This window comes from Leopardus geoffroyi, chromosome C3, assembly GCF_018350155.1.
Source record: "Leopardus geoffroyi isolate Oge1 chromosome C3, O.geoffroyi_Oge1_pat1.0, whole genome shotgun sequence".
Taxonomy (NCBI): Eukaryota; Metazoa; Chordata; class Mammalia; order Carnivora; family Felidae; genus Leopardus; species Leopardus geoffroyi.
Window position 1 is genome coordinate 112,554,103 of NC_059338.1, and position 16,490 is coordinate 112,570,592.

At 38.8% G+C, this 16,490-nt stretch overlaps 1 protein-coding gene across 6 annotated transcripts in view; it reads right to left on the minus strand.

Moving 5' to 3' along the window:
• Positions 1-15,309, minus strand: part of DPY19L4 (dpy-19 like 4) — a 68,203-nt gene extending 52,894 nt beyond the window's left edge. For 2 of the 6 annotated variants that reach the window (XM_045454189.1, XM_045454188.1), the window contains exons 1-4: positions 15,173-15,309; positions 10,839-10,949; positions 2,759-2,883; positions 466-556 (exon numbers count right to left, since the gene is read on the minus strand). In XM_045454189.1, the coding sequence (XP_045310145.1) occupies positions 466-556; positions 2,759-2,883; positions 10,839-10,949; positions 15,173-15,188 (343 nt within the window). In that variant the 5' untranslated portion in view covers positions 15,189-15,309. Of the gene's footprint in view, positions 1-465; positions 557-2,758; positions 2,884-10,838; positions 10,951-14,959; positions 14,981-15,172 lie in introns of those variants that run through there. The other 4 variants (XM_045454190.1, XM_045454191.1, XM_045454193.1 and 1 more) reach the window with 4 other exon arrangements.
• Between the last annotated feature and the right edge of the window lie 1,181 nt (positions 15,310-16,490).

Genomic DNA, 16,490 nt, shown 5'->3' on the forward strand with positions numbered 1-16,490 from the left:
GCGCCCCAAAAGAGTAATACTTCTATTCTGAGACAATTTTCCACATTCAAGTGCTCACACATAGAACAATGTTTTATTTTAGAAAAATGTTATTTAAAAAAAATTTTTTTTTTAATGTTTATTTATTTTTGAGAGAAGGAGACAGAGCATGAGCAGGAGAGGGGCAGAGAGAGAGGGAGACACAGAACCTGAGGCAGGCTCCAGGCTTTGAGCTGCCAGCACAGAGCCTGATGTGGGGCTCGAACTCATGGACCGCGAGATCACAACCTGAGCCGAAGCCGGGCGCTTAACCAGCTGAGCCACCCAGGCGCCCCTAGAAAACATTGTTATTAAAAATACAAATGTGAGGGGTGCCTCGCTGGCTCAGTTGGTAGAACATATGACTCTTGATCTCAGGTTCCTGAGTTTGAGCCCCACGTTGGAGGCAGAGTGTAATTTAAAAAGATACAAATGTGGTTATCATACCTCTTTCAAATGAGGGCGCTTTTAACATATCTTTATAATAAGAATAATAAATGGCACTGTCACCTTGAAATGTGATTTCTCGTTCGAGTTCCTAAAAGAAAATGAAATGATTATTTAAATACCAGTGTCCTAAATTTCAACTGTAATCTTCCTTTTCTCTCCTTGTCTTCTAAATTAATGCTATGTATTTATCATTTTATTCAAAGACATGTTTGAATTTTCCTTTAATCATTAGTAGTCACATTAAGGAGGTTAAACTTTTCAATAATCTGGCAATCATTTTAATGAAACACCTAAGGTTTAAAATGGATTGTAGGTCATAAGTCATTTACCTATTACATACAAGAAAAGCAGAAAAATGCCCTAAGGACAGCAAGAATAGTAAGGCAGGTAATAAAAAATGATGGTTGAGGTGTTAAAGTGCATAAGAAAAAGATAAGTTTAAGAAGAAACCAGTATTTTCTATTGCTATTCCACTTCCTTATGTATCCAGAATTGCAAACTCTTAACTAGTATTTTCAAGAGCAGCAGACACCTAATCAGTGCTTTTCAAATGAACTTCCAGTAATGTAAGTAAATCTTAAATTTCCTAAAATTGGGCTATACAGAGCCAAGAATATAGGTAATTCAAAAACTGAAAAATTGTGCATTTCAAGATGAATCAAGGTTTCATAAATCTATAGTCTTTGAAAATGCAACTTCTTTATTTTCATGAATATTTATCAATTAATACAAAAGATATCAGACCAGCTTCCCCAAGATCTGATCAACAGAACTTGCTAAGATATAAATGAGTGTTACGTAAGAGTTCTATAGTTAAAAAAATAAATAAGTAAAATAGTTCTATGGTTAAATGAGTTGTGAAAATGTCGCATGAAAGAAAATTAGTGGGTTTCTTTACTGCAAGACTTTTAAGAGTTTCAGTATATGTTATGCATGGTGAATCTCAAAAGAGAAAACCTTTCCCATATCTATTTGACAAGTGAATTTTTCCCCCTCATTTGGCGTTCATTAAATATATTTCCTTAAAATGATTCTTTATGAATGGAAACAATTTGTTTCTAAGATTTCAAAGATGTAAACTTTTGATCAATGCTTCTCAGATTTAATGTGTATATGAAACTCCTAGAGATCTTATTAAAAGATCTCTGATTAGATTCTGATTCTAAAGTAGGGCCTGAGAATCTGCGATTCTGAAAAAGCTCCCAGGTATTGTCAATGTTCCTGGCTCATATACAATGTTTTAAAAAACAAGGTTCTTGATGTATGCCTTCTATATTTTCAAACCTTTGGTTGTTCTCAATTCTGCCTGTAATAACACAACTGCTTGGAAATATTTTGAAATACTGATCCCAGACACTCCCCAGTACCCCACCTAAGAGTCTGTGAGGGAGGTTATGTTTTGAAAGCTCATCAGATGATTTTATTGTACATCCAGTATTGAGAACTACTAATGGTTAACCTGCATAACATTTTCAAGGAAACAGAGGATATACTACAGTAATAGCTTTTGTCAAGACAATACAAATAATTATTCAGCTAAATGTTTTGGTGGGATTAGGTCAATCAATGGCTTAAAAACATTTAGTCAGTTTGACGAAGGCGACGACTACTACTACTACAAAACAGCTTGCACCAAAAAAGAAAAGTCTCCAGAGTCAAGTGATAACACTGTGAACTTTGTCAACACATATTAAAGATGTATCTGATTGTGAAGTTAAGTCTGAGAACAAACTTATTCAAAGGCTAAATTATGAATTAAGTAACTATAGGGCCTAAAGAGTCTGTGAAATGCACATGACTTAAAACCAAACATTAATCACACTAATATGTAAGAGACAACTTAATAAATACTGTCATGCATGTTAATCATTTCCAATCCCCCAAAAACATTCTAATCATGTCATCTAAAAATTAAAATATTTTACTGCTGAAATTTCTATAGACTGTTTCTGAAATGTAAACTCCATAAACTAAAAGACTGACTAAACTGTAACATTTCACTGTCTTCAAAAACTCCTGATAAGCTAGTTACATGAAGGAAAGCACCCTTAGTTTAGAAACCCATAGTCTCTATTCTATGGCCTTGAAATATATTGTATTACATTTTTCAAGGTTGACCCTGTGACTATGTTAAAACAGCTTCTACACCATTTTGTTTCTAATGGCTGTAAAAAAAAAAGCACTTTTCATACTTATCATACATATATTTTGGCTCCCTGTAAAACACATTACTTAAGTTAAAATTAAATACTAAAACAACTTCCATATGCTCAAAATTCTTTCTTCTTACCTGCCTGTTGGAAAACCAGAATTTCCGTTCATGGTATGCTGATAAATACAGAGCATACATCATACCACTAGTAACTGCTGCAAGACAGCCAATGAAAATCTTTGCAAAGCGCTGAAATAATACATCTGAAAAAGCATATTAAAAGTAATCAGATGTAGATGATATTTATATTTATGCACTTCTATTTTTAAAAAGTAACCAACTCTAACTCTGTTCTTCCTCCCCCAAATCTAGAACCTTAATCTAATGAGAAAAACAGCAAATTCCAATAGAGGGGCATCCTAAATATACCTGACCAGTACTCTTCAAAACTGTCAAGGTCACTAAAAACAAGGAAAGCCTAAAAAAACTGCCACAGCCAAGAGGAGTCTAAATGTAATGTCAACTAAATGTAATGTAGGATCCTGGAACAGAAAAAGGACATTAGGTAATAACTAAACAAATTGGAATAAAGTGTGGACTTTAGTTAAAAATACTGTATCGGAGCACCTGGGTGGCTCAGTTGGTTAAACCTCTGACTTTGACTCACATCATGATCTCATGGGTCATGAGTTTCAGACCTGCGTCGGGCTCTGTGCCACAGTGTGGAGCCTGTTTGGGATTCTCATGCTCTCTCTCTCTCTCCCCCACCCCACCCCTCCCCAGCTTGCTTTCTCTCTCTCAAAATAAATAAACTTAAAAATAAAAATAAAATAAAAATAAGTGTATCAACATTGGTTTGTTAATTATAACAAGTATACCATACTAATATAAAATGTTAATAAAAGGGAAAACTGTGTGGGCAGAGGGAGGGTATAACAAGGGAACTCTACACTATCTGTTCAATTCTTCTATAAATCAAAAAAGGTTTCAAAAATTAAAATCTATTAATCAAAAGAAAGAATAAAAGTAATGTACTACGAAATATCTAAAGGAAAGATAGGGGTTCATTCAGAATTACTATTGATAGCTTTTCCTTATCAAGGAGTTTTTTTTCTTGAGGAATAATTTACATATTATATAGCCATTTAAAGTATAAAATTCAATGATCTTTGATGATTATGTATTTAAAACATCATATACAACTGTTACATATATATAACTATTTCTTGATGAAACAACATAAAACACATTTGGGTTTTCTACACACAGGATGATTTGGTCCTGCTATAGCTATTAGGAATAATGAAGTGTAAGTGCCCGAAGTCCAGTGTTCTGTTACTGAATGACTGACAGGTCTGTAAAAAACTCAACTTGCTGATTTGTTCGTTTAGCTAAACTAAAATCTTAACCATTTTCAAAATATTATTTAATAAATACTAGTTTTCATATAATACTAGAGACATTAAGCAGACTAAATAGTTAGATATCACTAAGTCAGGGCACCTGGCTGGCTCAATCAGTAGAGCATGGGACTCTAGATCTCAGGGCTGTGAGTTCAAGCCCCATGTTAGGTGTAGAGATTACTTTTAAAAAAGATATCAGTAAGTCTATGAGAATTATATTCAAAATGCTTTAGAGGGGCGCCTGGGTGGCTCAGTCGGTTGAGCGGCCTACTTTGGCTCAGGTCATGATCTCGCGCTCCGTGAGTTCGAGCCCTGCGTCGGGCTTTGTGCTGACAGCTCAGAGCCTGGAGCCTGTTTCAGATTCTGTGTCTCCCTCTCTCTGATCCTCCCCTGTTCATGCTCTGTCTCTCTCTGTCTCAAAAATAAATAAACGTTAAAAAAATAAATAAATAAATAAAAAATTTTATTAAAAAAAATGCTTTAGAAACACTACTCAATAAATCAAATATTAGTATCAGTATAACAAAATCATTTTAAAATTACTGTTTTCAGAGGCACCTGGCTGGATCAGTCAGTGAAGCGTCCTACTCTGGATTTCGGCTCAGGTCATGATCTCACAATTGATGAGTTCAAGCCCTATATCAGACTCTATGCTGACAGTGTGGAGGCTGTTTGGGATTCTCTCTCTCCCTCTGTCTCTGCCCCTCCCTTGCTTGCTCTCTGGCCCTCAAAACAAATAAACATTTCAAAATAATAAATAAAATTACTATTTTCAACAGCCTGTGTAAAGCATTTGGCCTGGCACATAGTAAGAGCTCAGTAAATACTAGCTATTATTGTTAAAATATATGTGCAAAAATATATAAGATAGTCATTTAAAGCAATGTTGACATAATATGAACTATAAAAAACTGGTAAGGAAACTTATCAATGGTGGCAGTTTAACAAAAGTTCTTCCAAGTTTCTGAACATGTATCTCTTCCTGTTTTTTTCATTAAGTCTTAGATAATGGCAAATTAACCCTAATTATCTGGGGCTATTATAAAAAGTATGTAAACCAAATCCTACATATAAATGTCTTACCTTAATACTAAATATGCTGTTTTCAAAGTTTTTTGTGAAGAGTCAAAAATGGAATAAAAAAAAGAGCACTACATAAAAGTCTGTATGAGTAACACAGGTCATAGTTAAGTAATATTTAAAGCTAACGAAAAATCTAATGACATGTTAGGAAAAGAAATGTAGGATTCAATTTCACAAAAAGTTAAAAAAAAAAAAAAAGGAAAGAAAAGGAAAAGTATAACTGCATTGAAAAAAATATAAGCAATACTTGCCAAAACTTTTAAGAGTAGTTCTATCTACTGGCATTATTCATATATTTTATTTTTATTATACTTTTCTCCATTTTCCACATTTTCTGCCCTAAAAATATATTTTTGTAGTCAGGGGGAAATACTATTTTATAGTAGTTATCTCTAGTTATCTCTAGATTGTTTAATCTTTCTTATATTGTATTTTCCAAAATGTTTTAAATAACCACTCTATTAGTAAGCTTTGCTGTGATTAAAAAAAAAAGGTACCCCAAATTATTAGTGGCTTACAAAATAAAGGTTTAGTTCTCACTTATGCTACTTGTTGGTATTGGGTCTGCAGTGACTCTCCACCCAATTCCAGACTTCAGATTAGCTGTGGTTCTTCTTGGATCTTCTTCAGAGTTCCAGATTGGGGTCAATCCCTATTTGAGACACGCTATTCTCATGAGGAAAAGAGCAGGAGAACAGGCAGAGCATACAATGCCTCTTAGAGTTTCTGGTCAAAACTAGTACAGTGTTGCTTCCACTCACATCCCATTGGTCCACGTGAGTCACGTGGATAAGCCTGACAATGAGGTAGTGAAGTAAACACTGCTTCAGAGACTGTGCTCCAAATCACATGGCAATGGGAAGGAATGGATAATTCACTTTAGGGAAGGGAGCAAATATTTGGGAACAGTAAAAGAGTCCACCAGGGTCTGCCCCACTCATCACAAACACTCACTTCCCGCCCAAAGGCAAAACACTCTCACTGCTTTTCAAGAAAAACATCCTAAGAGCAGCTTATTCAGCTTGTTTCCTGCATGTATACATCATTTTAAGATCTGAATAGTTGCATCCTCTTAAATTTAGGCTGATAGTTCTTTTAACAGTACATCTCTCTTGGGGTGCCTGGGTGGCTCAGTTAAATGTCCAACTCTGGCTCAGGTCATGGTCTCACGGTCTGTAAGTACAAGTCCCACGTCAGGCTCTGTGCTGACAGCTCAGAGTGAGGAGCCTGCTTTGGATTCCGTCTCCCTCTCTCTCTCTGCCCCTCCCCCACTCACGTTCTCTCTTTCTCTCTCTCTCTCAAAAAACAGATAAACGTTAAAAAAAAAAAAAGCAAACAAAAAAACAAAACAGTACATCTCTCAAAAGCTTAGCAGGCAATTCTCCTAGATATTTACCTAACAGAAAAAAAAGAACAAATGTCCACAAAAATATCTGTAGAACTATGTTCACAGAAGCCTTATTCATAATAGCTAAATACTGAAAACTACTCAAATGTCCAACAAGAAAATAGTTAGAAAATTACAGCAACATGAATGAATCTCAAAATGATTATATATATATATATTTTTTTTTTAAATTTGTTTTAACATTTATTTATTTTTGAGATAGAGAGAGAGCATGAACAGGGGAGGGTCAGAGAAAGAGGGAGACACAGAATCTGAAACAGGCTCCAGGCTCTGAGCTGTCAGCACAGAGTCCGACGCGGGGCTCGAACCCACAGACCGCGAGATCATGACCTGAGCCCTTCGAAGTCGGATGCTTAACCGACTGAGCCACCCAGGCGCCCCAAAATGATTATATTTTTAAAGGATAAAATGCTAAGTGAAAGAATCCAGACACAAAAGCACACATGTTGTATGATTCCACTTACATGAAATTCTACAACATGCAAAACTAATTAATCAATATTGATAAGTATCCGAAGAGTGGTTGTCTTAGGGGGTACAGGGAAAATCTACTGGAAGGGATACAAAGAAACTTTCTGGGATAACGGAAATGTTCTGTATCTTGTTAATTGGACTAAGCTGTCAAAACTCATTTAATAAAACACCTAAGCTTCTGGGCATTTTTTAATATGTTAACTATACAGCTATACCTCAGTGCAGTTCCAGACCACTACAATAAAGTGAATACTGTCATAAAGTGAATCAAATTAATTTTTTTGGTTTCCCAGTATATATAAAAGTTATGTTTACACTATACTGTAGCCTATTAAGTGTGCGATAACATTACATCTATAAAAACAACATACCTATCTTAATTAACGCTAAAATAAGCTAACCATCGCCTGAGCTGTCAATGAGTCACAATCACTGATCACAGATCACCACAAGAAATACAATGATAATACACTGCAAGAATTACCAAAATGTGACACAGAGACATAAAGTTAGCAAACGGTGTTGGAAAAATGGAGCCAATAGACTTGCTTGCCACTAACCTTCAATTCATTAAAAAAACAAAAAAACAGGGGCGCCTGGGTGGCTCAGTCGGTTAAGCCTCCGACTTCGGCTCAGGTGGTGATCTCAGGTTCGTGGGTTCGAGCCCCACATAGGGCTCTGTGCTGACAGCTCAGAGCCTGGACCCTGCTTTAGATTCTGTGTCTCCCTCTCTCTCTGCTCCTCTCACGCTCTGTCTCTCAAAAATAAATAAACATTTAAAAACAAAAAAAAAAAACAAAAAAAAAAAACCAGAAAAAAAAGATAATCTGCAAAGTACAACATGAAGCACAATTAAAGGTGGTATGCCTGTACCTTAATTTTTAACAGTTAAAGCACTTATTTTTGCAAAGAAAAAAACAATTTTGTTAGCTTTTTACCTACTTGATTCTATTCAGTTCCATGTTCCAACAACTACACAGTAGTCCCCCTCCCCACTGTCTGTGGGGGATATATTCCAAGATCCTTAGCAGATGCCTCAAACTGAATTCTAGTAGTGAACCCTAGATATGCTATGTTTTTTCCTATACATACACACCTAGGATAAAGTTCAATTTATTAATTAGACACAGTAAGAGATTAACAATAATAGCTAATAATAAAATACAACTATAACAATATGCTGTAATAAAAGTTATGTGAACATGGTCTCTCTCTTAAAATATCTTATTGTACTGTACTCACTTTACTTCTTGTGATGATAGGAGATGATAAAATTCCCATGTGATGAGATGAAGTGAGAAGAATGACAAGGCATTGTGAGTGTGACATAGCATTACACTGGTAACAGTACATACTTTGACAATGCGTCAGAAAGCAGATCATCTGCTTCCAAACTCTGATTGACCAGATAACTGAATCCATGGAAACTGAAACTACTGGATAAGGTGGGGGACTACTGTAACCACACTTTTATTTCTAGATGAGTCTTGGCAAGGTTTAACTACATGTATTTGAGCTTTTGTAGAACCACACTCTATCTTACTTTATCCAACTGAAAGGATTTACTAGGAAATACCTTAATGCATTCATATATTTTAACAAACTATGTGCTGACAGCCATGCCCCTGATTTAGTCATTGCCCTGAGGATTCATCTTAATCAGCCTTTGTTACTCAAAGTATTTCTCAATTTTCTCGATTTTACTAGCTGAAATAGACAGTTCTAACTCAACACTACAAGTCCCAGAAATTTTGGATTCTCTATTTTTCTCTTCATTCCCACTTGCAAATAGGCCAAATGTTTTAAATTCATCTTTCTTGTAATCAAATGCAGCTGATAACCAAGGCACTCTAGTAACATTCTGTTTTATAATCTTGTTACCTAAAATAATAAAAAAATTTAGTATTAAAATTGTAACTATTCACAGGAAACAGATACAAATGTTTTGTCACTGCATAACATGGATTATTATTTTTCCAGCTTCCAAAAAATTTTCTTGCTGCTAGCCCCTAAACTAGCTCTATAGATGACCCACTGCCTTTACCTTATTTGAGAAAAAATATATAAATGTGCCTTCGACTCTTTATGGGCAAGAAGCAATTTGAGAAGGCATTTCAGTCCCTAAGGATGGCATGTTCTCCAAAGCCATCTTCCTACATGGTTCAGCAGGATAACAGAAAAGGAAGGACCTCTAGAGGGTGGACTCAAGGACCACACAGAATAATGAACCTACTCCCAAGGTAAACAACTGGGGCCTAATCAAGAAACATCCCTACACCAGAGTAAGACCTCATATTTATCTTGTAGGATTTCAAAACTGCTATGAACCAGTGGCTGATGTACGTCTCTCTTCCTCTGAGGAAAGAAAAGTTAACATAGCATAGCAGCTCTACAATTACTTTGCCAAGAAAGGTCTGCATGCAAGGTAAACTCTGCTGGAATCTGGGAACTTGGATTTCAGGAGGGTTATCACCATTCTCTCATGTTAGTTTACTGTACCTGACCTGTTTGTACAAACAATGTGGTTCATGCTCATTGCTTTCCTTCTGGGAATCTAGTTTGGGTATGTGGTAGGAAAAGGTATGGCGACCAGCTAACAGTAAAAACTCTGTGCAGGGGACCCTGGGTGGCTCAGTCAGTTAAGTGTCCAACTTCAGCCCAGGTCACAATCTCACAGTCCGTGAGTTCAAGCCCTGCATCAGGCTCTGCTCTGACAGTGCGGAGCCTGCTTGGGATTCTCTCTCTCACTCTCTCTATGCCCCTCCCCTACTTGCACTCTATCTCAAAATAAATTAAAACACACACACACACACACACACACACACACACATTCTGTGCAGAGCCATTAACGAGCTTCCCTGGTAGACAAAACTTTACAAATGTCACAATTTGATGCTTGAAGGAGTTAAGCACATCTTGTGTAACTCCATTAGGAAAGGAATCAGGGAAGCTTATGCCTAGATCTTACAGATTTTAGCCCACAGACCTTTCCCTTTGCTGATTTTGTTTTGTACTGTTCACTGTAATAAATCACAGCTGTAAATATTCTGAGGCTGTAAGTCCTTCTATCTCATCACCAAACGGGGGTGGTCTTGGAGACCCCTGACACAGAGCACATAATTTATCTTTTTAATTCATGGGTCTCTGGACTAGAATGAATCATAGCTGGCCCTGAATAAGACCTTGGGCCTCAAGACTGATGCCATGACCGGGTAAGACTGAGTGTCTTCCTGGGTCAGAGAGGTAGTGAGAGTATTTTGTCTGACAGAGAAAAGCAAATATTTATGACTAAAAGGACAGAATGTGGTAGACTGTTATTATTATTCCCACTTATCTTGTCCTTTCTTATAAAAAGATTATTCATCTCTGCCCACTACCATGTGACTTGCAATGCATCCCTGTAGTCAGAGTATACTTCTCCATCTCATTGTCTGGATTAATTATGCGACTTATGTGACTTACTTGGGTCAACAGAAGGTGACTACAAGTAACGGTGTGCCAGTTCAACAGAAACTTTAAGAGACACCGAATGATTCTGCCTGTTCTCCTGTTCTTTTCTTCTGCCATAAGAAAACCATATCCCAAATAGGGGCTGTTCCTTCAAGATACATGAAGCTAAACCAGCCAACCTGCAGCCACAACATGTAACATTAGTCAGAAATAAGTGTCTTTTGTAAGCCAGTGAGATTTAGGGTTTGTTCTACAACAAAACCTATGAAAGTTGACTGCCAACACCATACAATTAATCTCAAAATAGGCATAAACATTTAAAACATTAATATAAAATATACTACCTAATGTATAAAAAAACATTTTTATAGTAGCATGAAAACAAATTTATCTAACTTACGTTTTGGAGCTCTTTCAGGCATTGGAGTATCGCGAATTTTCTCTTCTTTGGCAGATTCCTTATTTTCTGAAGACTTCAGCTTTCTTCTCTGGCGCAGTTCTACAGTTGGTCCTTAAAATATTTAAGAAGTTATTGCAACATGTGTATCAAGCTGTTCTAATCTGTAATCCAAACGAATTCACTTTTATTATAATAGGGCAATGAGTCACACAGAGATCTTTTAGTATCAAAGATAACTTTTTCCACAATTATTTTAGCACTTCTTGAAAAACAATCTTTCATACAAAAAAAAAAATCTAGGTTCTGTCTGCCATCTGTGCTCTCAGAGTCCTAGTGATAAATCAACAAGCTCTTCTCCTGAGATAATGTTATTTTCAAAATATCCCAAAATAAGTAAACTCCTTTCTAGAATGACTGGGGAACAAGGTGTTATTTAATACATTAGCATAATATTCTAGTTACCTGAGAGTATCACATTCATCATTCAAGGATTAACCATTTTTTTAAATTTGAATATAATAAAATACATTGATCATAAAATTATACTTCATTTTTAAAATAATCCTGCAAGCTCTGCAGAATTTCACAGTGCTATGGTATTGTCATTGTAATAGATTGTTTTATAGATTTAGGTATTAGAAATAGGCTGAACCTATAAATATCCCTCTATGTGGGAAGTTGTCAGAAAATTTCCCAATATTAGACTACCCTTTCTATGTCTGATAAAAAAGGTAAAGCAGAAAGTACCTCCAAACTAGTAAACTAAATTCAGAATGAAACAAGAATTTACTATATTCAACCTAACTACGTTTCCTTCCTAGAATTAATTATCTTATAGAGTCGACTATGACTGTCGTGTAGGTGCAGACTGTCCTCCCAACCTTATAAGATGGTTCAAGAATTTATTTCCTTCTTAATGGAGCAGAGGAGAGTTTTCTTTTCTCTTAGGAATGACTTTAGGCTATGAAATGTGAGCCTAAAAAGACAAGTCACAAAAGGAAAATGAATCAGCTACTGTTGATCAGATGAAGGGTTCTACCTTTACAGTGGAGGGGCACCAGGTTGGCTCAGTCGGAGGAGCACATGAGTCCTGATCTTGGGGTCATGAGTTTGAACACCATGTGGGGTGCAGATATTACTTAAATAAATAAAACTTTTAAAAATTCCTTTAAAAAAATCCTCTAGCTTTACTGTGGAAAATGAAAAAACAAATACACATTTTCTTATTTTTTTCTCAATGTCTATACCCAAATGGTGCTTGAACTCATGCCCCTGAGAAACAAAGCTGCATGCTCCTCCAACTAAGTCAGCCAGGTGCCCCTATTGGTTTCTGCTCAGATCATGATGTTTATGGTTCATGCTGACAGCACGGAGCCTGCTTGGGATTCTCCCTCTCTCCCTCTCTCTCAAAATAAATTAAATAAACTAAAAAAAAATTTTGTTTTCCCCTGCTCTGTGATAAAAGAAAAGTTAAAAGCACCCAACAAGGGGCACCTGGGTGGCTCAGTCGGTTAAGCTCTCCCCCACTTGTGCTCTGTCTCAAAAACATTAGGAGCACCTGGGTGGCTCAGTCAGTTAAGCATAAAACTTTTTTCTTTTTAAATTTTTAAAACGTTTATTCACTTTTGAGAGACAGAGACACAGCGTGAGCAGGGGAAGGGCAGAGACAGAGGGAGACACAGAATCCGAAGCAGGCTCCAGGCTCTGAGCTGTCAGCACAGAGCCCGATGTGGGCTCAAACCCACAAACCGTGAGATCATGACCTGAGCCGAAGTCAGGCGCTTAACCGAGTGAGCCACCCAGGTGCCCCAAGCATAGAACTCTTGATCTCAGCTCAGGCCATGATCTCATGAACCACGAGCTATGCGGTCACGGCACAGAGCCTGCTTAAGATTCTTTCTTTCCCTCTCTCTCTCTTGCCCTTACATGCACTCTCTCTCAAAATAAACAAATACATACTTTTTTAAAGTCAAACTAAATGAAAATGATAACATAAAGGGGCACTTAAGTTAGTTAAGTACCCAACTCAGGCTCAGATTACAATCTCACAGTTAGGGAGTTTGAGCCCTGCATCCAGCGTTGTGCTGACAGTGCAATGCAGAGCCTACCTGGGGTTCTCTCTCGCTCCCTCTCTCTCGGCCCCTCCCCCATGGTTCGTGCACACACTCTCTCTCTCAAAATAAATAAATAAACTTAAAAAATAAAATGAAAATGACAACATAGCCACAAAAATAACCCAGTATTTCAGTCTCTGGTCCAGCGACCTTCACATGAGATAGTGAGCAGAGCTACAAATAGGCCAGCAAATGTCCATCCAAACTATTCCACGTGAAGTGTTAATACTGCTGTATTCAAAGTTGTCACTTGTTTGTTCTAACATTTCTTTCAGGAAGCCTTAAGTATGAACAACCCGAGGCTCTACTGCATCAAGAAAGACATTTTTCATAAGATGAGATTCTCAAAATTATGTACTTGGAGTAACAGTGGGACAATGAAAAGGATCCAAGTGAATGTGAATAACAAAAAAGGGATCTAGGGAAGATATGGATACAAGTAAAAAACACCATATAGACTAATTTTAAGATAATATGTATTTTGAAAAAATTTAGAGGGCCAAATAAACGTAAGGCACACAAAATAATGCCTAGCACACAGACATGTTTGCTATAAATATTATCATTGCTAGCATTATTTTAATAAATAAGAATATAATTATTCATTGCTGACTATTATATCCCAGCACCTAACATAGTAGGCACCAAATGTTCACAGAATTGAAAAATTTGTTGAATGAAACTATATTTTAAGAAAACTTCAATCCATTAATTGTTCCATTTAACATGTATTTGCTTATCTGTAATTCTACAATGAAAAATCATTTTTCCTTTTTTATCCCATGAGTAAATTTTACACAATAGTGTGGTATTGATTTAATTAAGTGTAACCATAATATCCTAAAGCAATTTCTCATTTTGCATGATGCAAAATATTAAAGACTTTTAGTATTGCAGTACTTTTTTCCTGCTTTAGATTAAGCATGAACGGGCTCATGGAAACATACAAGCTAGCTTATCAACCTACTCCACAGATTTGCAAGTAATCAGAAAAGGAAAAAAAAAAAATCAAGAAATGTTTTAAACTACTGCAACCAAAAATAAAACCAAGGTAACAAATGGAATTACTTATCCCTTATCAACTACAAACAGCACTGGTTTTGAAGTTGTATATTAGGAAGAGTGTCTTAAATTTAGATCAGCTTTAACACTCTGAAAACTCAAAAAAGAGGAGGCAGATAATGAAGTCAGTGTGAGCATAGACAGAGACAAGGCAGAAAGCCAAAGAGCAATAAACAATTTTTTAAATATCACTTTCCACCGAATTCTTGAAATTCCCTCCTTGCACTCTTGGTTCAATAAAGGTTTAAATCTAAATGAGATCACATTCACAACCGCACTCAAGGAAGTAAAAAGTCATGTTTCCCACCAGGATGCAAAATCTAACTGCTCAGTCAAGCGACACCATCAAATAGACCTGTTCCTGACACTAGCACGGGTATTATGAAGTTGTTATGCCATGAATGCTTCCTGTGATATCTATCATTAGCTGATCAATTCCTCCAACTCCCCAATTGTCTCTCATACTTATCATTTTAAATATTACTGAAGGGCTTAATTTTCTTAACATTGGCCCTGTGGGGGCATGGAAAGCTTTCTCCGGCCCACCCACTTTCACCCTCAAAGCACTCGTGGCTTCCTAATCCTCCCCAAATACTTACACCCTTCAGCCTTTGCCACCTCCCCCTAACCTGTAAGTGACCAGGCCTTCTTCAGTTTCCCTTCCCCAACCCCCGCCTCTTTCTACACTCTAGGCGTGCGGCTCCTCTAGCCCTGTGACTTCGTATTTATCAGCGTCCACAGACCTCTGAAGAGGGCACTCAGAATGAGGGGCATTTGGTTAAACACTTTTACTTTCAAATATGCACTCAGTGCCCAAGCCTCCATCTTCTAAACCAAACTATGCTCCCCACCCCATTAATTATCTGCTAGTGGCCTCCCCTCTCAAGCACTCCTCCCACCCGCAGCTTTTTCTCTACCAGCCCGATTCCCAACTTTAAGCTCCACCTTTGCTTCCCACTGAGGCGGACAAAACTTCAGGCCACTCACTCCGCTCCTAAATGTCCCCGCGCCGCCGCCGCCCCGCTTCTTTCCGCCCCCCACCCCGCGCGGCCGCGGCCACTGACCGCCCGCAGCCCAGGCCTCTGGGCCCCTCGGGCCCCGCCCCTCTTTCCCGCGACCACGAGCGACAGTTGGCGCGCTGGACCCCGGGGCCGTCACCTTCTTCCTCCGCCATCGTCTCCGCGGAGGTCCGGGCGCCCCTCAGGCTCCCGCGCGGCCCGGAGTCGCCGGTCCTCAGCGTCGCCGAGCCCCTCGGCAGCCCCAGGACAGCTCCCGGCCGCCGCGCCCCCACTTCCTGACCCGCCCCCCTCCGGTGTCGCCGCCAACCGCGTCCCCCCGGGCGGCCCGGGAACCAGAGAGCCGGGAGCGAAGGGCAGCCGGAGCGTTTTGCGGGCGTGCCTGGGCCTGCGCGGGCAGGAAGGGGAGTCGCCGCGGGTGGCACCGCCTACAGCCCTCGCTCCGGGCCCGCTCCAGCCGTTTGCCGAAGCCCCTCCCTTCGCCCGCCCCTTCCGAAAGGTGGGAGCGCAGGGGGCTGGCCGAGGCTTTTGTCTTCTGACCCAGTCGGAGAATAGCGTCGGCCGCATCTTCCAGATCCGAACCCCATCCGCGCCCCATTTTACAGAGAGGAAGCTGAGGCCCCCGAGATGGACTGGAGGCCATCTGGAAGCCAGGGCTCCGAACTCCTCTCGGTACCTGCGTGCCGGCTGATTTCAGGCAGCGGTAAAACGCTCTGGGTGGCGCTTCGGTGTAGTAGGCCACGTCTCATTACAAGAAAGCTTGTGCTTGGAACTTTGTTTTTAACTCCCCAAACTGGTTGGACAAATGCATTTGCGTTTCAAGATATTTAAAGTAACAGGAATACGATGGTCAGTGGGGGGAGCGGATACATTCAGATATTCCACAGCAGCCGAACATAGTTTTAACCTGTTAGGCTGTTTATATCTTTGCTTGTATTACGGCTGGCATTCTCCAACAAATGCCAGGAACTTTCCCCCAACAATACCCAGAAGTAGATTTAGATGAGAAAATGCTCATTTTAGAGCGGGAGAAAGAAGCACAAGAACTCACTGAAGTCATGGGGTAATTATGAACGTCCCATTCATAGCAGGCATGAAGATTCGCCTAATAGCGCCTTTGTCAAGTTAGGATATTTGGAGAGAAGCTATCGTTTTTCAGTGCTGTGCAAAAACGGTTCCAAGAACTCTTTTTATGGCTTTGGTTGCCTATACATAAGTCTTGCCCTTAAACAACACTGGACCAGGACTTAGAAACACGGTGGAGGTTGCCAGTGGACCAGAAAAGACCCAAATCAAAGGACAGAGAACAATATGGTTCTTGAAAACCTGAAGCTATGGCAGGGCCCATGCCATGGACAGCAGATACCAGAGCGCTCTCCTTATTAGATGAGCTTCATTGCAAGAGTTCCATCTCATGGAAAAACAGTTTTTCTGAGAGTCTTGAGGTGATGATGACCATT